Source organism: Haliaeetus albicilla, chromosome 9 (genome assembly GCF_947461875.1).
Source record: "Haliaeetus albicilla chromosome 9, bHalAlb1.1, whole genome shotgun sequence".
Classification (NCBI taxonomy): Eukaryota; Metazoa; Chordata; class Aves; order Accipitriformes; family Accipitridae; genus Haliaeetus; species Haliaeetus albicilla.
The window spans coordinates 1,973,837-1,995,291 of NC_091491.1; the positions used below are offsets into that span (position 1 = coordinate 1,973,837).

Here is a 21,455-nt window from a genome sequence, read left to right on the forward strand (position 1 = left end):
CCTGACCCGCCGCCACCCTGGGTCTGCCCGGCTCTGGGGGTGAGACGGCCCCTGACTGGGGCCTGGGGGGGGTCAGGATCCCCCACGACCCCCCCCCAGGCTTCCCCAGCCACCCCCCGCCCTCCCCGGCTGTGGGGTCAGGCACCTCTGGCCAGCATCCCGAGGAGAGCTGCTTTCTGGGACTGGTTTTTGGTCTCCTCCACACCTTTTGAGCATCCCCGGCTCCTGGATTTCGGCCCACCAGCCCCGCGCACCCCGGGGGTAAGGAAGAGGACACGGCCCTCCTGCCCCAAGGGCTGAACACGAGAGACGGATTATAACAAAGCATCACTTCGACCACAGATAGAAAGCAGCCGTCTCCGGTATCCAGCGCTACAGCGTCTGACAGCTTGCAGCCATACCACGTAACAGGACGGGAAGTGATCTCCTCTTACAAATTACAGGAGCCAATTTACACAGGGCAAACACTTCCCGTTTTGCAGAGACCAGAGCGAGACCGCAAACGGCAGCAGGTCAGGGCCTCCGCTTCCCTCGTAGCAATCCAAACCCTTCCGGACACAATGCGGGAGGAACGCCGCACCTCCGGGCACCTGCAGCCGGCCTCCCGCAGCACCCTGCCGCGGCCAGCAAGACCAGCTTGGAAGCACGTCTGTGGGTGCCGGACCCCGAGCACGCGTTTGGGATGGTCCAAAATTCTCGCAGGACGGCCCTCCATGCAGAGGTTTTTTCCCACTCAAATCGTTTCATCCGTGTCTGGCAGCTAAGCGATCCTTAGCCTGGGTAAAAATCTGTAAGGCTTTGACAAGGAACACAGACATCAGTAAGAGTGAAAACATTAGAGGCAAACCTTCGGCTTTCAGCGCGTACAAGTACACGTGCCACAACATTTGCTTTCCCAAAGTTAAACGCAGATCAGCATCTCTTCTGTGACACAGCACCTTGCAGTGAGCTTTGTTGACTGCAATCTCTTTTCCTAGTCCCGGCTTGTTTTGAGGGAAACAGGCGATTTTACGAAATTTCTTTACTGTCCTTTGATATGGGTCTTAGCTGCTAATGACGCTAGGAAGTAAAAAGAAAGGGGAATAGAAATACACAGCTATGAAGAATTAAAATATCGAATTTAATTGAGCCAGTTCCAGCTAAATTGGCAATTCCCTGAAAAACAAACCTTGCACAGAAAACACAGAACACAAATGTTTTCATCTTAACAGCTGGCGAGAACAACTAAGTGAAAAGGTGAATGGAGTACTTCTGCCTTCTCTGAAAAACAAAAGGTGCCTTACGTTCTGAAAATGCCCCTTCTTTTTTTACTAAATGGGTTGATTTTGGAGGTAGCTATTGGAAAGGCTTTGCAAGGAAGGCAGAGGTCTGTACTCTGATGCAAGCAGTAATTTCAGATGCCCACATTGAAATGTTTTACAAATGTCTCATTTTCAAAAAGCATTTATGCTTCCTTAAAGAAAAACGCAGGACTTTTAAAAAAATGACTCAAATTAGCCCAGGAACCTGAAGAACCAAAAAAATCTATCATCATTTTTAAAAAATCATAAGCCCACCTTTCCCGGCGGTCTTTATTTGGGCTTCAGGGAGATGCAATGTACGACGAAATGATGCGACGTTAACGTTCTCGCCAGCCCGTGATGAGGGAGCTAGCTGGACAGCCTGGCTCAGTTTCTCTTAGCACTGAAATACTTTTTCCAAACCAATACCAAAAAAGGTTTGTTTCTAGGTCAAGACCTCAGTACTAAATTTTAACCAGGGGCTGCAGTCAAATCTGAACACAGCTGTAAAATGGATTCGCAATAGAAGCTCAGGCATTCTTTTTCTAATTAGAAAACAGTCATTGAGCCTTGTGCGTTTAAAGGTGAAAGCTATTTTTGACATAAAAATTAGCACGTAGTTCCTCTGTCATCCTTCAGTTGCTGCTCTGGAAGCTGTGAGCGAATGATCCAAAGATAAGAAGTATAAACATGCTGAATTAAACAAATAGGTAGAAGGGGATCAAGTTTTAAGTTTTATTCTGCCTGACAATTAGGAGAGGAAGAGATTTATTTTTACACTTGCTATTTATCCTGAAAAGCACCAGTAAAAAGGTCCACTTAAGCACCGAGACCGACCTCAAAGGCATTTAAAAACTTGAAGTGCTTTTAATAGCTGCCTTTTGAAAATACTGTTAAATCTATTTTTGAGATGGATAAACTAAGCCACCAATAGACCAAGGCAGGAGTTTTCAGAAGGACCCAGCAGTGAAAAACTGGAGTCCACTTCTCAACAACTCAGCTCCCATACAGGGACCCCAAAGATAAAAAAAAATATATCAGAGTACTGGATGCTTTTAAAAACCTGAGTGTTCTTTAAGTCCAAATTTTCCTTCCTTCTTTCTTTGGTGGGAATCTAACCCTGACAGCCTTGAAAATTAACCCCAAGCAGTTTTCAAAATACAGCTCAGAGTGACTGTTTCTAAAATAAAAGTGAGCGGAGAGCGAGCAGAACTTGGAGGGCTTATCACCACCAGTAATGCCACCCTAATCCCTCGGCAACCTCGGCCCCTTTATGTAACCTGGGATTGCTGCAGCTCAAACAGCTTACTGGGTTTTTGGTGTTTTTCTTTAAACCTCTCGTGGACAAATGCACACACATTAAATACTTTTTTCTTCTGCCACTCTAAAGAAAAAGTTATTGTAAGAGGGGAAAAAAAATCTTTTATTTGTGAACAATGGCAAATAGAATTTAACTCATATGCCCAGAACACCACGTGTTTCTCTCTCTCATCCGTGATCTTGACTGAAATCTTCCCAGTTTACATCACCGAGGCATAACTCTCCAGTGGTAAGACATAAAAGGTCGAATCCCAAATTTCAACTCACCCCAAACACCCTCTGAAAGTGGTGGGGTCCTCCAGATAAAGAAAAAAACGTGCCCAAGGTAAACCATTTACACAATTTCCTGGCAGCGTGGGTGGCTGTGCCACAATACTTACTTCCCCGTGGCTTGCTTCCCCGCGGTGCCTCGCCAGCACAGAGCCAGGCACCCGGAGGCTCTCCTTGCCCGGAGGACGAGTTTTCGTGCCATTGATCTGACTGTTCTGACTTTCCACGGCACAAATCCTTCCAAGGCAAAATTCAACTTTCAAACTTTCAGTCGGTGCTAAGCCATTAACCTCATGCTGAACGCTTATGGAAACTTAAGAAGAAAAAAATAAAACCCCTATTGAACTACTTGCAATCGGAGACCTGAATGGGCTCGATATAAAACCCACTCAAATCAACGGCAGCAGCAATAGGCTTCCCTGGATGTTGGACTAGATCCAGCTTAAAAGTTTCCATGAAATAAACTAGGCTAAGCGCATCAGCTGCATAGAAACTAACTCAGTGTAACAGGAGCATCTGTTCTTCACATCCACCATTTTCTTACAGTCTTAACTCCCCAGCGCTGCTATGACACAAGTTGCCATACAAATCACTCATCGCTGTCGTGCAACTATACATCGTCTCCCGACAGCAGCTGCCCATACTTACTGCCTCGTTATACTGTGGATGAACTACCGATTATAAGGTAGCCTGCATGCCGTATAAACTACTTGAGCAGGTAGCTTTCCTTTGTCAAAAAAACAGCTTAATGTACTTCCTATGATGGCATTACAAAGTGAAATTAACGTCTGTATTGAGACAGCTGAGGAGCACACCTCGGAACCATTTATACACAGTACAAAGCAAATGTTTACCCAAGTACAAATGAAACAGGTTGACAATTAGCTAATGTAGCTTTGTGGACATAAACCAGGTACATTCGAGCAGAACCAACATAAAATAAAAAGGAAACAGCCCTTTTCCTATCCCATGCTAAGAGCACCACGGTTAGTGGTTTGGGAAGCCTCTGTCACGTTGAAAAATTTCCTTGCCGGTGTTTAATGTGTTTATTCTACTGCTACTCTGCTGGGATAAAAATAACATCAGCAGGGCACGCTAGCTGTACGGAGGACCCACTGTCAATACTACAGTAATTGACAACATACAATTAAGTCTCACACCTGTTTATTGTAAGTAATTCATAGATAACCACTTCTAGTACACATTTTCATATTGGCTTTTAATGCTTTTGGGTTTTTTTAAGCTCAGGGACGCCCAAACTTCATCTAAGGGTCATCTCTGCAATTTACCCAAATCCAGAACGCTACACCTACTATGTGAAACTGGTGCAAACTGGTATCATTGCCACGGGTAACAGAGATGGCTTGGAAACTACACATCCCAACATGCAAGGCCCCACCAGCGCAAGCTGCTCTATGCTATGGGAGGAAGGAGTTTTGCTGGGGTGCATTCACCTCACATGCCTCGTTTCGGCCGTATCAGCCTAAGTCATGCAGCTGCCTGCACGCAATGCTCTACACAGTGCAAAAACGAAGACCTCTACACATCTGGAGTAAGAACAGTGGTAACAAAGTCATAGCTACATATTCTTCTCTACATTTTTGTTTATTGAGACAAACTAATTAAAAGGCACAAACATAGGGCATATGTTTACATGGACATTATAACAAACATATACATTAAAAGTGTAGGAATGTGTTTCCTTTCTGCTAAACAGAAAGTTCCTAAGCTTTTATATATACAAAAGTTGTACAATTTGATGTCCTAAAGTACAAAAGATCATTTATAAAATTATTTTACACTAAGCTCTATTTTTTTTTTTGTTTTTGTTGTACTATGTAGTCCAAGCCCCTAGAACAGTTTCACGTAATGATACAGATACCTGTCACCTGAGCCAGCAGCCTGGCAATCACTGCTTGTACTGACACGGCAGGGTAGAAACGGAAGCAGTCCATTTTGACTAGTCAGTCCTGCTAGCACTCTGTGAAAATGCGCACACGCTAATCTCCATAGCTTTCAACTTCATTAAGATAAAAACATCTCAACTGTAATTTTATTTATTTTTTTTTAATGTAGAGTCTTGGGTTTAGGGTGGTTTTTTTTTAAACAAAGTTTTAAAAACGTGAATATGTGACATGATAGTCTAAAAAGTATATCTGTTTCCCTAGATTTTGCTTTCTACTTTATGTACAGATAAACAGGTTAAGAAATAAAAAGCACATGTAGCTTAAACATGTGTGACCATTTGTAGAGAAGTTCTGGGCTGGATAGTTCAAACCATCACCCCAGAACTCCCACAAATTGATAGAAATGTGTTAACACAATAGAAGAATAACGTAAAAATGATGATGTTTGCAAATATTTACAAAGTTGAACAGATTTGCACAACACTTGATTAAGAAATAGGGGAGAAATTAAAAGACGCTCTCTGCTTGTCCTGGAGGGGCATCCTACCTAGTTAGTGGTTAGAATAAAAACTGTATACAATTTAATATAAGACAAAACTTCTAGTGAACAACTAACACGTCTGTCCCCTGCTGTAACACCAGCAGGCTCTGATTGGGAGGCAGAGGGCATAAAAATCATACCCAGTGCCTCCAGAATCTTCCAGCTTAAAGCAATATTTCTTAAGTTTCAAAGCACTCCTTTTGCTCCTAGATAAGAGTCCCATAGGGGTCTGACTGTTGAGAGACCATGTTTACATACATTTCAACTCCTCTTCTGTCAGCCATGGCTGTTTCTCACCAAACAATAACAGTTTTTTTAAAAAAAATGTTGACTACAATGCTATATTCCCTTAGGGTAATATGTTGGGTAATATTTACATCTCCAAATATCAGGTCACAATCCCTATTATATGTTGAAGTTAGAATGATAAGTTATCATATGCTTTGCATATCAGAGCTGGTATCACCTTTCCCATAGGGAATGCTGCCTGAAATTATCATATTCCCAAAGGTAAAATGCATATTTTCTCCAAAATGCATTTTTTTTAAAATGACAACATTGTAATGCATTTACTCATAAAAAAAAACATCAACACAGACAAAGATTCTACACTAGCTCAGAAACAGTGGACTTAACGACTGGCAAGTTAAAATTAGCCATCCACCCTGTTAAAAGGTACAGAGGGGTCTTTGCTAGTGTTTAGATTAAAATAATTTTCTAAGTTATAATTTGGGGGATAAAACATAAAACTGTTTTTTAATGACTTTTTTTTTTTTTTAAACTCTGGCAAATAAGTATCTGCTCTAATTCAGCATCAGTCAGCTAAAAGGTAAAACTTACTTTAAATGAAGTGCTCCAGTGAAACTCAAGTTTGAACCATATGAGCCAAATCAACAGGGGAAGATGCGACTATGGTCTCTGATGGTGCATGTTGCCCCAGTGTCTTAGTCTGAATTTATTATTAACTAAAACAAAACAAAAAAACAAAACAAAAAACCCAACAAAAAAAAAAACCCAACCAAACAAAACCCAAAAAAGAACTGCTGGTAAGGATTCCATTTTAATCCTTTTTAATACTGTTTAGAAATTCTTTACCAGGGAGGAGACGTGGGCAAGGCCTGGGGCAGGAAAGGCATGCTCTCTACTGGTCTCATTGCTATATTTAACGGACCAGCTAACGTCATTGGTGTGGGGAGGTTCATGGGAGATGTTATAGTGACTGGATGCGCTATATTCACTGGAGCGGTTACTGGGGTAGGTAAATTGACTGGTGTGGTGAGCGTTAATGGAGATGTCATGGATAATGGACTTGTTATAGTTACAGGATGCCCTAGGTTCATCGGACTGGATATATTAACTGCACTTGATACATTTACTGGACTTCTCATGCTCATTGCAGCTGCCACTGTGACTGGGTTTGTGATAGTCCCAGAAGCCACAGAGGACGTTATATTGAATGGAGTAGTAAGAGTCACAGGCGTAGTAGCAGCAGTGGAGGTTTGGCACAAGTTAGCAGCTTCTAAAAATGAGACATAAAAAGACAAAAAGTTTTTAACACATAAAAAACCATGGACAAGATTTAAAAAAAAAAAAAAAAAAAAACCAAAACAAGAACCAAACAAGAACAGGTACAAATTCTGGAATAATTTTCTTTAGGAATTATTAGTAAGTTAAAACTGTTAACATTCTATAGCCTACAAGAAATACAAACTCTCATGCAGTTCATTTCAATTCAGTATTTTTTCCTGAGAAGTCAAGCGAGCTTGTCTTATAAAGAGGGTTTCGATGTTCATAAAAACAGTATCGTACAATCAAAAAAATCCTCCCAAGAGGAACATTATAAATAGAGGAGAGAGTGTACATACCGAATGGTACGTACTCTATAGCCTTCTCAAAGGTGAACTGACATTCTGTGAAGGTTTTAAAAAGTCATTATTAGGGACTGATAAGCAAAGCTCGTTTCAATATTTACCTGCTTATTTCAGTCTTAATTATTGCTACTAAATTGTTCCACTGATCACAGTACTTCTACTTAGCGATTTTCAAGGCTACCCAGTCAGCACATCTTTCAACCCCCATTATCTCCTCAGCTTTCACATAAGCTACAGCTCCACACCAAGTTGTTTTGTTTTGTGGGTTTTCGGGTTGTTTTTTGGTGTTGTTTTTTCTTTTTTTTTTTTTTTTTTTTACTTTGTTTTGCAGTAAGCAGGAATTAAGTGCCAAACAAGGAAGACCCAGGAAGCCAGTGCCCAGCCCTGCTGCCGGTGGGCTCTAGCAGGGCTGGGCACTGGGGGAGCGGGCACCGGCGGTCCGGGACAGCGGAGGGATCACTAGGCATCCATCAGCACCACCTGCCGGCTACCCATACTAGAAGGCTCCAAAAACAGAAGCGGGGCGGTGGACGCGGGTAAAGGGAAGGGATGACTGCTAGAGAAACCGACAAAAATATATTCTAGATCAACGTTACGGCACTTCTAAGTCGTGTCTTATTCCACATTTGTAGGGTAGGACACCAAGCTCAGTCTACACCCACGTTTCAGGAGGTAAGCCAGGAGCAAAGAGTCCACTCTTGCCACTCGGGCAATACAAATGTACCAAGACAGAGTTAACTTTGAAAGCAACATTAGCCCCATTCAAGGGTTACTGTTGGTTCTTCAAAGTCCATATCTAGGAGGGGTGGAAAGGAAGGGAAAGAGTAAAAAAAAAAAAAAATTGTGAAAATAAATCGTATTAGATCAGAAAAATCCCATATATAGTGTTGTAAAGCCAACGCAACAGGTGGCACTAGCACAGGAGAACCAGCATGGAAAAAGAGTAGCGCATAGGCATGGCACTGACTGGTCTAGCTTCAACTTCCAAGCACAGCAGTATGCAAAGACACATCCCACCCCATGCCCCTTCCCCAATTAAGTTAAGCTAATATCACCAGTCTGACAACACTTCTACCCGCCCACCTCCCTCACCCACCATTCTGTCCAAAAACACTGTTTCTGTTAAAGCATATTGAATAATCTCAGTAAGAAAGGAAGGGAAGAGAGAACAAGACATAGGAAGGAACAAGCAGAAAAAAAAAAAATCCTCAGAGATTTTCTAAATCTGACACCCATTTGCTTTATCTACTTAGTGGCCTGATGATATTTAACGTTTCTGTTATCACTACATTTTAACATGAATAAGCTATTTCTATACTGTCTGATCACAGAACGCAATTCAACTGCAATAACAATCAAGGCGAAAGGAGCTAGCAGCCTAATACACAAACAAGACCTAGAAAAGAAAAAAAGATTGAAGAAACTGAAAAGAATTTTAGGAGAAAAGAAAAAAATTAAGGTGAGCCCAAAACATTTATTACTAGAAACAGCTAGTGAAAACCAGTAAGTGGTCGCTAAGAATTTCTTCTAAAACATGTAATCCTGGGGAGTCACGTGATAGGCATCAGAAATCAAACTGTAGTGAAAAGAACAAGCTAGCAGTAACGGGAGACTTTAAACTACTATACTCCTGACACTAAATTGAAGCAATCTGTTCTTTACAAAACTGACACATTGACCAACAACAGGAAGTTATTCAACTTCAATTACAGCAGCATAGGTGTATGTAAGCTGTGAGCTAGCAATAATGAAAAACACAATCACTTATTAGTTAATTTTCTAATGAAAAAAACCCAACAAGGATAGAAGAGTAAGTTCTATGAGTTCTAGAAAACTTTATGCAAAGACAGTTACGTGATGATAAAGCAAATGGAATAAATTGTGAGAGAAAAGATGAAAGGGACACAGAAAGCACCCACATGCAAACTGATGATGATGCAACAACAGAGGGTGTTATGTGTGTGTATATATACATATATATATATATGCACACAAGTTAACAACTGGTAAATATGCATAAACACAGCTAAAAACCACATGCAAGCCAAAAAAAACACTCTTGCCTTGAAGCAGACACAAACATCCCTTTGTAATTGATGACTGCTACGTACACATTCAAGCGCAGAGACCAAAGGGAAGCACGTAATAAGGAGTGCATTTACAACAGCCTAATTTTGGTCATGTTATCCCCCTGCTAGTTTTCAGCTATTACTTCTAACACCGAGAATGACATTTTCACGTAAGACATCCTTTTCTGACATCTTAAACTCCCTCTATAACTGCAACCTGCAGTCTTATAAAACCAAGACCACAAGTATTGTTTTGTTTTACCTTTCTTCCTTGCTTTGACGGCCTCTTCCCATAATCTCAGGGTCTCTACCTGCTTTCCAGGCCAACTTGTTACATGTTGCTGCTGCTGCTGCTGTTGCTGCTGTTGTTGTTGTTGCTGCTGCTGTTGTTGTTGTTGTTGCTGCTGCTGTTGTTGCTGCTGTTGCTGCTGCTGCTGTTGCTGCTTCTGATTGCTGGTCTCTTCACTCATGCATGCTATGCCAATTAAGTAAGAACACAAATTCACCTTGGAAAGTTACTGTTTTCTGCTGAGATCACCAAGGCTTCTTCCATAAAGAGCGTGTGGAATCTCACAGGATTCCAAGAACAAAAATCACAGAGGTGTTTAAAACCATATAATTAATTCTGTGCTTTATAAATCTACTTTTCCAAGAGCTAAAAACCAAAATGTAAGTCAGGAACATCTGTTTTCAATGCCAAAAATGAAATTCCTTTCTGATTATTTTGTTTGTGTTTTAGGAAGAATGAAATAAAAGGCTACAATGAGTCTCTAGAATTCAAGCTGGTTAGCTGATTCCGCTTTTTCTAAACCTCAGCTCCATTAAAAAAAAAAAAAAAAAAAAGCCTTTTTACTTTTTATTGCAAGTATAACTTAAAATTTTCAGTTTACATCACAGAACAGCATGTTACTACTCTCTGGCCACATTACGGCTCATCATTTCCACCTCTAACAACTGCTGTAAATGCCTCATGTGAACTGGCTTAGCACCACCAAACTGGCTTGGGAAGCCAGAGCTGTAACCCTATACCTTGAAAAATACTTTCACATCCAAATTTCATATTAAGCTCAACAATCGGGCATTTTAGACATTCCCGGTACCTTCCAATTATCCAGGAGTAACAGGAACTGAAAAGATGTTGTAAATTAATACTGTTTAAAAGGCTTTAAGGACAAAGTTTCCAAAGACACTCCTTACTTCTCCCTCTTGATTCTTCTGAAAACCCATTTTATACCACTAACCATGTGGGTTAACTTAAGTTACAGTTATTTTAATAGGGAAGATTTGAAAGTCAAGTCTTCGTTTGCTTACTAGGCACCCCCAGGTTCAGACTTCAGCACTTCCACAGAGTTTAAGACTAGAAGGAACTATTACAAACATCTCATTTGAACTCCTGCACACCACCAGTCAAATGCCATTAATGCCCCAAACATATCAGGGCTGGATTTAAATGCTTTTCTTGTCAGCTACTGCCAGAGGGAGGAATCATTGAGCCCCAGGATCAAAGCTCAGAGAAAGCAGAGAAATCTTTCTCCTAATTTTGATGAGCTTTAGATGAGGCTTCAAACCTGAAACTTGGTAGATCTTAGCAGTTCTTAAATATTCTAAAATCTCCAGAATTATCTGCTGGACTTTTAGGCCTGTACAGTTCAGGAAGTAGCATTGTACTCAGAAGATGAGAAAACTTGGGAACTCTTTTCTTCAAGAGATGGGTTATTCCCACAAACTGCAGGGCATTCCTAAGGGATAAGAGCACAGTCTAGCAGCAAACCAATTCCACATATGCCAATTCTTGAACTGAAGAAGATGCTGTTACCAAATATCTATTTTTAATAGGTGTGAATACCCAGACTGATGGGTACGGTTTTGCATTTTAACGTAATCAAAGGCAATTCCCTTTGCAAACACACTGTTATTAGAAATGTTTTTAAAACGTTCACCTACTTTTATTGATGCCTTGTTTACAGGTATTACAGTTGATACTTTGGCTCTGCCCGTGTGTCTTTAAGTGGCTGGTGATATATGCTGCACTCAGAAGTTTACCACAGATATTACACGATACCTTTCCTTCATGGCGCACCATGTGTGTCCGCAGTCTGTCTTTGGTGGCAAAGGCAGCAGTGCACGTCTATATGAAGGACAACAGTTACACTTGAATTGCAGACAGCATCATTACAGTATGAATTACATGCCCACTGTAAGCCTATTTTACCTTGTAGGTGCAAACAGTATCCTAAGTACACTGACAACCTTAAGTTTTACCTGTATTTATAGAGAAACCAAAATCAAACTACTAAACAGAGACTGAAAATGGAAATTGGCTTCAGAGACAATTACGACAAAAATCATACTCTATACTACTTGAACTTTCCTAAAACAGCAGGTTGCCTTACCTACCAAAGCAAGAGGTAGCTTATAAAAAAAGCCTAGAACAGGCAAAGTTGTTTTTTGATACAATTTTACTGTACAAATATGAACCTGATATCTTAAATTGCTCAATTACTTCTGTTCCCATCCAAATCAGAACAAGGAAATGAAACCTTTTTCTAATGCTATTCTTTTTACACAAGACTTTTATTTAATATGATGAGTCACTAAAACACAGGTTGGAACAAGCATGTATATGCCAAGCAAAACAGTTAATTATTCAAGGGCAGTCAAGTTATTTCTCTTATACTCAGTCATCAACTTACGACAACTTGCTTTCAGCTTCCAGCAAAATAACGGATCCAGAATCAACTATTCCAACCCATTTTAAATGGATATACTGAGAAACACATTTAATTTAAATATTCTGAGAAACACACTGCACGCATTACTCCAGTAATTAGCACTGAGCTGAGGATGCTGTTACAATCCCACTACTAAGTTAAGCGTATCGTAAAACAGAGCACCGACGTTGTTCTCCAAGAAAGCAAAAAGCCTCTAATCTTCCTAAAAAAAGTAGCCACAGCATCCTTTCAAACTGCCTCTATCTACAGTTAACATCAGAACTACAGTGCTGCTGGTATGTAAGGCAGATGCGACTTTATTCCTAAACTTGCTTTTCAAAGAGAAGTCCAGGAGCAAATACAGTTCTGGAAAGATTATTCACCTGAGATTCTAACGATACAGTAAGGTATTGTTCTTAACAAATCATTTTAGCCCTTACTTGGCATTTGAAGGGTCTCTCTGTTGAGTGAACATGTTTAACGTGACAGCTTAAATGATCAGGCCTGCAAAAAAGAGAGGAACAGAAAAGAAAATGCATACTGTTACAAATACATAGTAACGATAGCGTGGCTCGCGGTGCTGAACACTGCGCTGATGACCCCTTGCAGCCCACATCCCTCTGCACGGCAAGAATAAATACATTCCCCTTACCTACGCAGTGGCTTTCAGCTAGAGTAACACATAGTTATGCTGAGACCCAACCTGCAGTTTAAAACTTAACCATGTTCTTCCACACCTGAAAATGGTACGTTTGGTCGTACCTTGTGTAAAGGTGACACATCAACAGCTCTAAAGGTTGAAGTTTTCTCTGTTGCAAGCACAGATATAATAAATACAGCCAGCAGCAATGCAAGCTCCCCCACAATGCTCTGTCAGTACGCCTCAACCTTGCTACGAGACAAGGAGACAGTTTGCCTGCCATGCCCCATTCGGTCACTGACCTTTGCAAAGGCTGGTAAAGGGGCTCTGTGGTCACCACCAGTGACACAGACACGTGTCCTATGGGACCCGGATGAGGTCGCGAAATCATTTCACAACGCTCTCATAAAAGAGCGACCACTTTTGGCCACTGCCAATCTGGCTCAGACCGAGACCCACGCCCTAGAGGTAAACAAGGCTCTTTATCCCCTCACCAATCTTCTAAGATGTCTGGTTCTCCTAGCCCCTCGCTATGATAGCTTAACCCTTCTTGGTTATGAAAAGCCAATACTTGAGCTCGCCTGGGATTTTCTACATGGTACCTCGAGAAGCCTTTTCCACAAACACCACAGGTGTATGGTTTCGTGATGCCACCTTCGTGAGACCTCACGTGGTAGGTCATGCGATCCTTTCTCTTGAAGCGCTGATTGCAAATGGGACATTCAAAGGGTTTTTCATCTGAGTGGGACAGCTTGTGCCGGTTGAGGTGGTAGACATCCCTGAAGGCCTTTCCGCACATCTCACAAGCGTGGTTCTTCTTGACGGGCTTGCTGGGCTTCTTCACCGTCTGAGTCACTGCCATAGGCGTTGCGCCGGCACTACTGCTGGGGTTGGTGGCAGAGGAAGACGTAGTGACTGTGGACAGGATGCCTGCGATAGTCGAAACCAATGAACTTCGGCTGTTGTCACCAGCGATGGTCGAGATAAGGGGCACCATTGTGGTGGGAGTTTTCTTTGGCCGTGACACTAACTTTATCCCTGTGTGGCAGGACTCGTGACGCCTCAAATGGTAGCTGTCCCTGAAAGCTTTGCTGCAGTAAGTGCACACAAAGGAGGTTTTAGGTTTTTCCTTTTTAATCCCAACAATAGCATCCTTTAATGTTTCTGGTGCAGGCTGAGGTTTCTGCGTTATTGGTAAGGGCAGAATCGGCTTCTGATCGGGTGGCTCAACAGCAGAGCTCAGGAGAGGCAACAAACTGTTCTGTGCTGCCTGCTGTTGGTGATGTGAGGCTTCGTGTGCCTAAAACCAAACATTCACACTTAAATTCTATTGATGGGTGCTCACTCTGACGCGGTGAGAACATTTACAAACTACAGGAAAGCACATTCTAGACCAAAAGCCATTGAAGTAACAACTGGAAAAGGTTACATAATTTTGGTTTTGGACAAGATAAACCGCTCGCACTTTAAACGCATTCGCTGTGCAGATTCTGTGGTAAGTGTAGGAAGGCACACATCATAACAATCAAATAATTATTAAGTTTCCGGAGGGCAACACTTCTTATGGAAAACAACTAGGTGCTTGTCAGATCTTTTACTAACACAGCGTTTGATCTTTACATAACAGATAACTTGTTTTGCTAACGATCATATCAGATGCCACCTTGGGACTATCTTTGGAGCATATGAATGTACTGATGGGAGCTGCAAAATAACGCCCCACCTTTAAGCCGAGCTTAGTGCATGTTGAGAATTCAACTGCGGCCACAGAGAGCCAGGATGCGATAAGGCATCTTATTCAAACAATGTGTTCACATCAGTGTGTTAGCACTGAAACCAAAGCAACTTGCATTGAGAGCTGTCTAAAGCCACATTTCTACATTTAGCAGGTTCCTGCCGCATTTATATACTGACCACCGTGCTCTTTGCATCTGGAAACTAGTAAGAATAGCAACATGTTCTTTTTCTCTTCATCAGCAGCTGCTTTGCAATAGGAAGAGAAGCTAATCGATAAGCACTGGCAGACATCTAGAGATGCTGGAGAACACAGTTTGGGGGGGAGGGGGGGGGTTGTTGAAAAAAAAGACCTAAAAGCTGTTTCCAAACTGCCAGTACCAACTGACTCTGAACTACAGAATCAGTGGGAGAAGCTAAAGGGAAGAGGCAGAGCGGGACACCCCCCCCCCCCCAAAGCGTGCTGCAGCAAGCACCGCTCAGCTGAGCTGCAGCCTGCGCTGCTACGGGCTGTTCTACACCATGCTTGTATTAGGCGCTGTTTATTCTAAGGCAGAAAACACTGTTATTAAAAGTCATCCAGTCAGACTGGGACAAAACCCTAGCAGATACAATTTTAAAGTGGTTTAGAAACCACACAGACCAATTCAGCCTAATGGAGCATTAAAATAAATCACTCTAGCACCTTAAGCCAGTTTAAGCGCATCTGTATTCAAGATGTGCCTCAGTCTCATCACACCAGTTTTAAATCAGTCTCGTTATTAGCGCAGCGTGCCAGGTCTGAAGCTGAGTTTGGGGAAACTTGCATTCCCATTAGATTGGTACAGCAGCCTCCCAGGACTTCTTCCCTACGGTTTCCTTCACAAAGGAATACGACTCAAGGCTGCGAGAGCTGAATAAAACACTGTGCTGGCTCGCAACCCCCAACCTGTCTACTTTTATGCCGGCTGAGGACGGACAGCGTTACGAAGCACGCTCAGGCTAATACTCTTCCTATGTGAATCCATTTCATCATGTCCTTTGGAGAAGTCAGTATTTCTAGAAGCTCACTTGGGGACTTTTTCTTAGTTGCATCCAAGCTCCAGCCGCTTTGCCTCTCCCAACCACAGCCTCTCCCGACTACGGCCACCTCGGTGCAACTCTTCCTTGGCTGCAGGGGAGCTCCCGCCTCCTCCTGCCACCGCACAAGCCCTGCATCACTTTAGCCACTCGTTTCTCAGGAGCGCGATGCCGGTGATCTTTGGCTAAAAGCCACCAGTGGATACAAACACTAACCCACGTGGGTATGAATACGTGCTCCCTAACACTGCAAGCCTATCTGACAGGAAAACAGTTCACGGGAGAAAGCCCGGATTCAGTATGATAAAAGGAGACAAAACTTGCGGGAATCGTTAGGAGCCGGGCCATCCTGTCCGTTTTTATCTGCATTTAATGTCCCATTTGTGCCGAAGCTTGGGAGGCAACAGGTAGGCTGAGCATTACCACACTGCGCCTGGCCACAGCAGCCACCTCAAACAACAGCCTAAGGGGCTGGTTTGCAGAAGCGATTGCTGAAGAGTCGAACGCAGAACTCTCCTGGAGGCTACGCACGGCACAAGCTCCAGCGCCTCCATTAAACTTTTGCCTGACTTCAGTGACAATTGTGGATTTTCAACCATTTATTTTCTGTGTTGTTAAAAAGCCATCGAGACATCTACATAGCATAAAAAGAATAGAGTATGTACAACACACATTGAAAGTACAATATTGAGCAAGTTGTGTACTTAAATACAATTTTAATTTTAAAAAATACTGAAATGTTTTACAGCCAACTTTAAATAAGCATTGAACAGTGTTGTTAAACTGCATCAGAAGACACTTAAGAGCACCTAAGGATAGCTCCAGAGATACAGTTTCAAAGGCAGAGCTAGCAGATCGGATAATGGAGAGCCCAAATCCTTTGGACAAGGTTCAAACTTATGCAGTTTATGGATATTTTTAAGCCTTAAAGAATCGTCAGCACTTCAAGGTAATGATGCACTTATTCCTACGAAACCGACAGAGACGGTGGACATAAAACAATGTATATTCATAAGGCTACAGGCTATGAAGCTGCTGCTTATGTAAGTCTGCTTATCTTGGTTCCCAGATAGCCAGTGTTATTAGCAGCGCTGTCTTTCTAACAACCCCTCTTTGCAACAAGCAGTATTCCTCAGTTTCCAAGGACTGCCTGTATTAAAGCCTTTTAAAAAAGGATCAGGCAGTATTTTTTTTTAACTCGCTGTTCGGGAAGGGAAGACAGCACCTGCTGCACGCCTCTCGCAAGTCATTTTTATTCAGGCACAGACCACGGTTTTACTTGACCTAGCATTAATGTCAAGTCAACATTTTTGTGATATTTCGATCGCCTGGGACAGGCTCTTGTGCAAAATACCCTCGTTCTAGCACTAATTTTTTTCTTTCCTGGGGGGCAGTAAACAAAAAAAGCCTAATTCATGACCTGAAGTGGTAGGATGTGGCACCGTGAACTTCCAATGCCACAGGCTAAAATATTTTTGCGCTCCAGCCTTAATGTGAGAGCAACAAATTAGCATGAGTCATATCTTGAACACTCTGTTTGATGGATGATTCCTCCTCACATTAAAAGACACAACTTTCACTTTCTGAGCAGATAACTAAAAGTGGTTTTCAAAATATGCATTTCAGGGACTAGCAAGATCCAAACAAGAACTGCTTATTCAGTATCACAATTGTTTCTTTAAAAAGAGATACAATTCATTAAAATGCCACCTAAACACAATCAATCAAACAACTTTATTTGGAAAGAGCAATTTACAGTCACACATCTCATTGCTAGCAAAACTAAAAATTAAGACATTGAAACCTCCTCTAAAAACATTTTGCTAAAAATTACAACTGTACACACCGCGTATTAAACTGTCCCTTAGAAATCCTGTCACAGCTGAAATACACACTTGGTAAAACTTCCCCCACGAAGAACAAGCATGTGTATTCAGTCACTTGCATTTGTTATTTAACTGGGGAGGGGGACCGAGGGGGGCTTTTAAATCCACTTTTTGTTACTACTTTTAACTTATCAGTTGGATCTTGGCTGACATGCTGTTGGTGAGAATGGGAAGAAGAAAAACTTAAGTCACATCAGGAGTATCTTAACAGTGCTTTCTGCTGGGTGCATTAGGATGCTCGCACCCTAAATCGTTGGTTTTAACAAAATGACTCAAGAAACAATATTCAGCATTTATTATGAGGTCTTAAAGCTTTATTATTTGGGGGGGGGGGGGGGAAGCGGAAAATTTCCACGTCACAGTTTTATGAAGATGCTTCCAAGTCGCACATAGCTATGTCCTTTAGGAAAGTGAACTGCTGACTCCTTAATTAAAAGCAGCAAAGCCTACTCCTAAATCAAAGTGTGACATCGCTATTTCAAAATACAGTACCCTTCAAAAAAAATAAAGACGAGCAGCAAGAAGCTGGACACGTACTTGAAAGTATTACTTGGCATTTCTTACAGAGGTTGCTGCAATACCATACTGCCAGCCTACGAATAATTTCCCCTCGAAAACGCTCATCTGTGAGCCTGGGAGGCAGAAAAGCGATAAAACAGCCCCAACTCGGAGAGAGATGGCCCTAAACTAAGGAGATTAACTTCTTAGCGTGAAGTTTCCTACGTGCGAATCACAACTGCCCACTAGAGTGAGAAATAATTCACAAGACCTCAGCCAAACTCGATGGCATCACCCACATTCATCACAAAAAGGCGGAAAACCCAGTGCCCAGCTCCTGGTACCGGCTCCCCGGAACATTCCCAGCGTGTTTTTGGAGGCAGAGCACCCGAGCGAGTGACTCATCCCTCGGTACTTGCAAGGGAATAATTTTTCCTCTCTAAAGGAATGGTGCTCGCTCTTGGCGGATTTATTCATTCAACTCAGGTTTTCAAACTCGTGTCACGGGTTGGGTTTGGGTTTAATTCCGAGGAGGACAGTGAGTAAGCGAATGACCGCCGCCGGGAATGTGCAAAGAGGATTATTTTACCTTGAGAAAGGTGATGTGCGGGGCTTGCTTTTTTTTTTTTTTTTTTTTGGCTGCTGCTGCTGCAATTACACATTTTATGTTTCCAAGCTCAAAAAAGAGCAGGAGGCATCAGAAAACAATCCGGCGTGAAAGGGCTCGGCTCACAAAAGCCAGGGGAGGATTTTTTTTTTTTTTTAGGGGTTTTTTTGGTACACTGGATTTTCTTCGGAATTACATAAACAGCGGTGTTTTTAAGTCGGTCTTTCGCAGACAGAAGGGGGGAAAATTGTGACTCAGTTGGCAAAGGGAGGGGTTGCACGCTCCACGGTCCCTATTCCTCCCTGTTACCGTTAGCATTTGGCCAGTTTTTACAGAAATCCGGCCCGCTCGCGTCCTATTTTAAAAGAAAACAAGCTCCCTCGTCACCCGGCCCCTGAGTCAGGCTGTTTAAAGAGGGATTAATTTATTCTCCCAGACACGGTGTTTGTTGCATCGGGGTTTTGTTAAGAGCCCGGTGAGAAGGTTGGGGTGGGTTTGGTTTTTGGTTTTTTTTTTTTTGGTTTTGGTTTTTTTTTTTCCTCGTTTTGGCGGGGGGAAAGGGAGGAAGAAAAAAACCAAACAAACAAAACCCGAAGCTATTTCGGGTTTTGGGGGGGAAAGAGAAAAATGTAAAAAAAAAATAAAAATAAAAATTAAAATATAAACATTGCTTTTTTTTTTAAAAAAAAAAAAGGGAAAAACATCGCGGGGCGGCGGCGGAGCGCCGTGCGCGATCAGCTCGGGGGAGGCGGGCGGAGAGAAAGTGCAGGAGAGGGAAAGGAGGGAAAGGAGCTGCCGGCGGGCGCGGGGCCGGGTCAGCCGCTGCCCCGGGCGGGCCGGGCCGGGTCGGGTCGGGTCGGGTCGGGCTGGGCCCCGCCGCGGGCCGGGCCGGGAGGAGAGGAGAGGCGGGCGGGAGGCCGGGCGGCGGCGCTGACTGACAGCCCCGGCCTAGCGGGGAGCCCGGCGGGCGGCCGCCCGCCCGCGGCCGCTGAGGGGAGGCGCGGGGGGGGGGGGGGAGGGGGGCGCGGGCAGCGCCGGCCGCCGCGGGGCCTCACCTGAAAGAGGAACGCGGTCCAGTTGGCCTCCATGGCGGGGGCGTCCCGGCCCTCGTCGGGCGGCGGCGGCGGCTCCGGCGGCGCGGTCCTCCCCCCCTCCCTCCCCCGGGCCCCAGCTACATGGAGCCGACAACAAAGCGGCGGCGGCGGCGGCGGCTCAACATGGCAGCGCCGAGCGGCCGCTTCCGCTAACCTCCGGGCTGCACCACTGCGGCCCAGAGGGGGGAGGCGGCGGCGCGGCGGCCCGGCGGGGCGGCGCGGGCCCGGACCGCCGCGGCGCCGCCCCCGCCGCTCCCCTCGCCTCGGGGCGGGCGGCGGAACCGGGGCGGCGCGGCGGGGCGGCGGGGCAGGGCGGCGGGGCCGGGGCGGCGCGGCGGGCCGGCCGCCCCCCCCCCCCGCGGGGCTGGCAATGGGCCGGTCCCGGGCTGGGGAAAGCCGAGGCGAGCTGTGGCGAGAGAAGATGGAGGAGCGGGCGAGGTGTCCAGGGCCGCCGCCGCCGCCTTCGCTACGCCCCGGCCCGGCCCGCGGGGGCCGCCCGCGCCGCCCGCCCTCCCTCCCCTCCCTTCTCCCCTCCCCGCCCGCCCGCTCGCCGCCCCCGCCCGCCGCGCAGGGAGGGAGCCGCGGGGGCGGCGGCGGCAGCGGCGGGGGGCGGCTTCGCCCGCGGGTGCGGGCCGCCGGCGGCGGCGGCGGGCGGAGGCCCCGCAAGTGCCGCCCCGCCCGCCCGCCCGCCGCTGGCGGCAGCAGCGCCGGGACCCGCGGGGGCGGGAGTGAAGGTGGGGGGGCGAGGGGGAGAGAGGGATGTTGGGGCCGCCCCGGGGGTCGCTGCCGCCTTCAGCGGGCTGGCCCCGGGGGTGCAAAGCCCTTCGTCAGCACACCGGGGAGGTGTGGGCAGCGCTGTCCCCGCAAGACCGGTACTCACGGCGGCTTCCCGGTGGGCCGGGACGGGCTCCCCCCCCCCTCCGCTCCAGGGCTGTGCAGCCCCTGGCCTGGTTCATACGGTTCTGGCGATTGCGGGGGGCTTCCACAGCCCCCCCCCCGCAGGCTGTCCTGCACCCCTCAAAGCTGCAAACTGACCGGGTTTGCTGGTATCTTAAGGCATCTGCAGCGCAGCACCCGAATGCAAATCAAAGCCACAAGCAATTAAGTATATACTTACCGTTAATTACGTGTTTACACACATCAAGCACTTCCCTGACAGGCGGGCGGGGACGGGGCCCTGAGCTCCCCAGCGGTCTCGGGGGGACAGGGGAGAATGCGGGGACACCGGGGGGGCACCTGTGCCACCGCCTGGGGTGGCATCTGAGGGGCGTCTGGCATTTCTTCGGGGAGCGCGGGACAAATGCCAGTGCGGCGGGTTAAGCGCCGTGACAGGACAGGTGTTTTAAAACCAGACCTCTGCTCACACAGAAGGGCCGTCTTCCCTCGGACTGGGGGAGATGAGAACAGGCTTACAGGACCTTTTTTCCCCCCCCCCCCCCTCCCCCCCCCCCCAGCTCTGTTCAATCCTCTTTGCTCAGGCCCAGATCCGCGCTGAGCCGTGCTGCGCATCTGAGGCCTCGGCCGCCGCGGTGCCCGCTTCACCAAAAACACCCGGCAGGTCGGGCGATTGAAGAAACGCAGCCGTGTCGCCGCTGGCTTCCGCGCAGCTTGACCTGAGTAAGCAGGGCTAAATACGGCTCACGTCAATGAAGTTTCCCATACTACTTCCTCCCTTATGGGAGAGCCGGTTGGTTTTTCTTGTCTCCTGTTACAGATAATGCAAAGGCCGGTCCCAAAGCCCCAGCTCAGTGTAACGCCAGTGCCGTGCTCCCGCGGTGGGGAGGAGGGACGGCAGGGGCTGAGCAGCCGTTGGCAGGGGACTCATCGGGGGTCCCAGCCCACCAGCTCAGCCGCCACTTTGTGCAATTTTGGGCGAGTCACCTGGCTCCTGCGGCGCTGGTCCTCAGCCCTCCCCGAGCTTTTCTTCACTTTCCAAGAGCATTGCAAAACAGTAGTTGTTCTGTTCAG

The 21,455-nt window shown here is 45.5% G+C and overlaps 1 protein-coding gene across 5 annotated transcripts; it reads right to left on the reverse strand.

Moving 5' to 3' along the window:
• Positions 1 to 4,017: 4,017 nt before the first annotated feature.
• On the reverse strand, positions 4,018 to 19,728 carry VEZF1 (vascular endothelial zinc finger 1). 5 transcript variants are annotated; one of them, XM_069790910.1, is made up of 7 exons: positions 19,449 to 19,724; positions 13,104 to 13,909; positions 12,410 to 12,473; positions 11,203 to 11,386; positions 9,521 to 9,733; positions 7,184 to 7,228; positions 4,018 to 6,837 (listed from the first exon to the last, which is right to left on the reverse strand). In XM_069790910.1, exons 1-7 carry the CDS (start codon positions 19,479 to 19,481, stop codon positions 6,410 to 6,412), a joined length of 1,773 nt encoding a protein of 590 aa, XP_069647011.1. In that variant the 5' UTR covers positions 19,482 to 19,724; the 3' UTR covers positions 4,018 to 6,409. The 5 variants fall into 5 exon arrangements, with proteins under 5 accessions (XP_069647011.1, XP_069647013.1, XP_069647014.1 ...); XM_069790912.1 differs by having other exon boundaries at positions 13,191 to 13,909; positions 19,449 to 19,722; XM_069790913.1 differs by having other exon boundaries at positions 13,212 to 13,909; positions 19,449 to 19,717.
• Between the last annotated feature and the right edge of the window lie 1,727 nt (positions 19,729 to 21,455).

Excerpts from the sequence above, each read along its gene's own strand:
- VEZF1 (XM_069790910.1), bottom strand. The coding sequence starts at position 19,481 with ATGGAGGCCAACTGGACCGCGTTCCTCTTTCAG. Across the intron at positions 13,910-19,448 it reads GGACCGCGTTCCTCTTTCAG|GCACACGAAGCCTCACATCA; the intron begins GTGAGGCCCCGC and ends GTTTGGTTTTAG. Across the intron at positions 9,734-11,202 it reads TAAACAAGGCATCAATAAAA|CATGCATGAGTGAAGAGACC; the intron begins GTAGGTGAACGT and ends TAATTGGCATAG.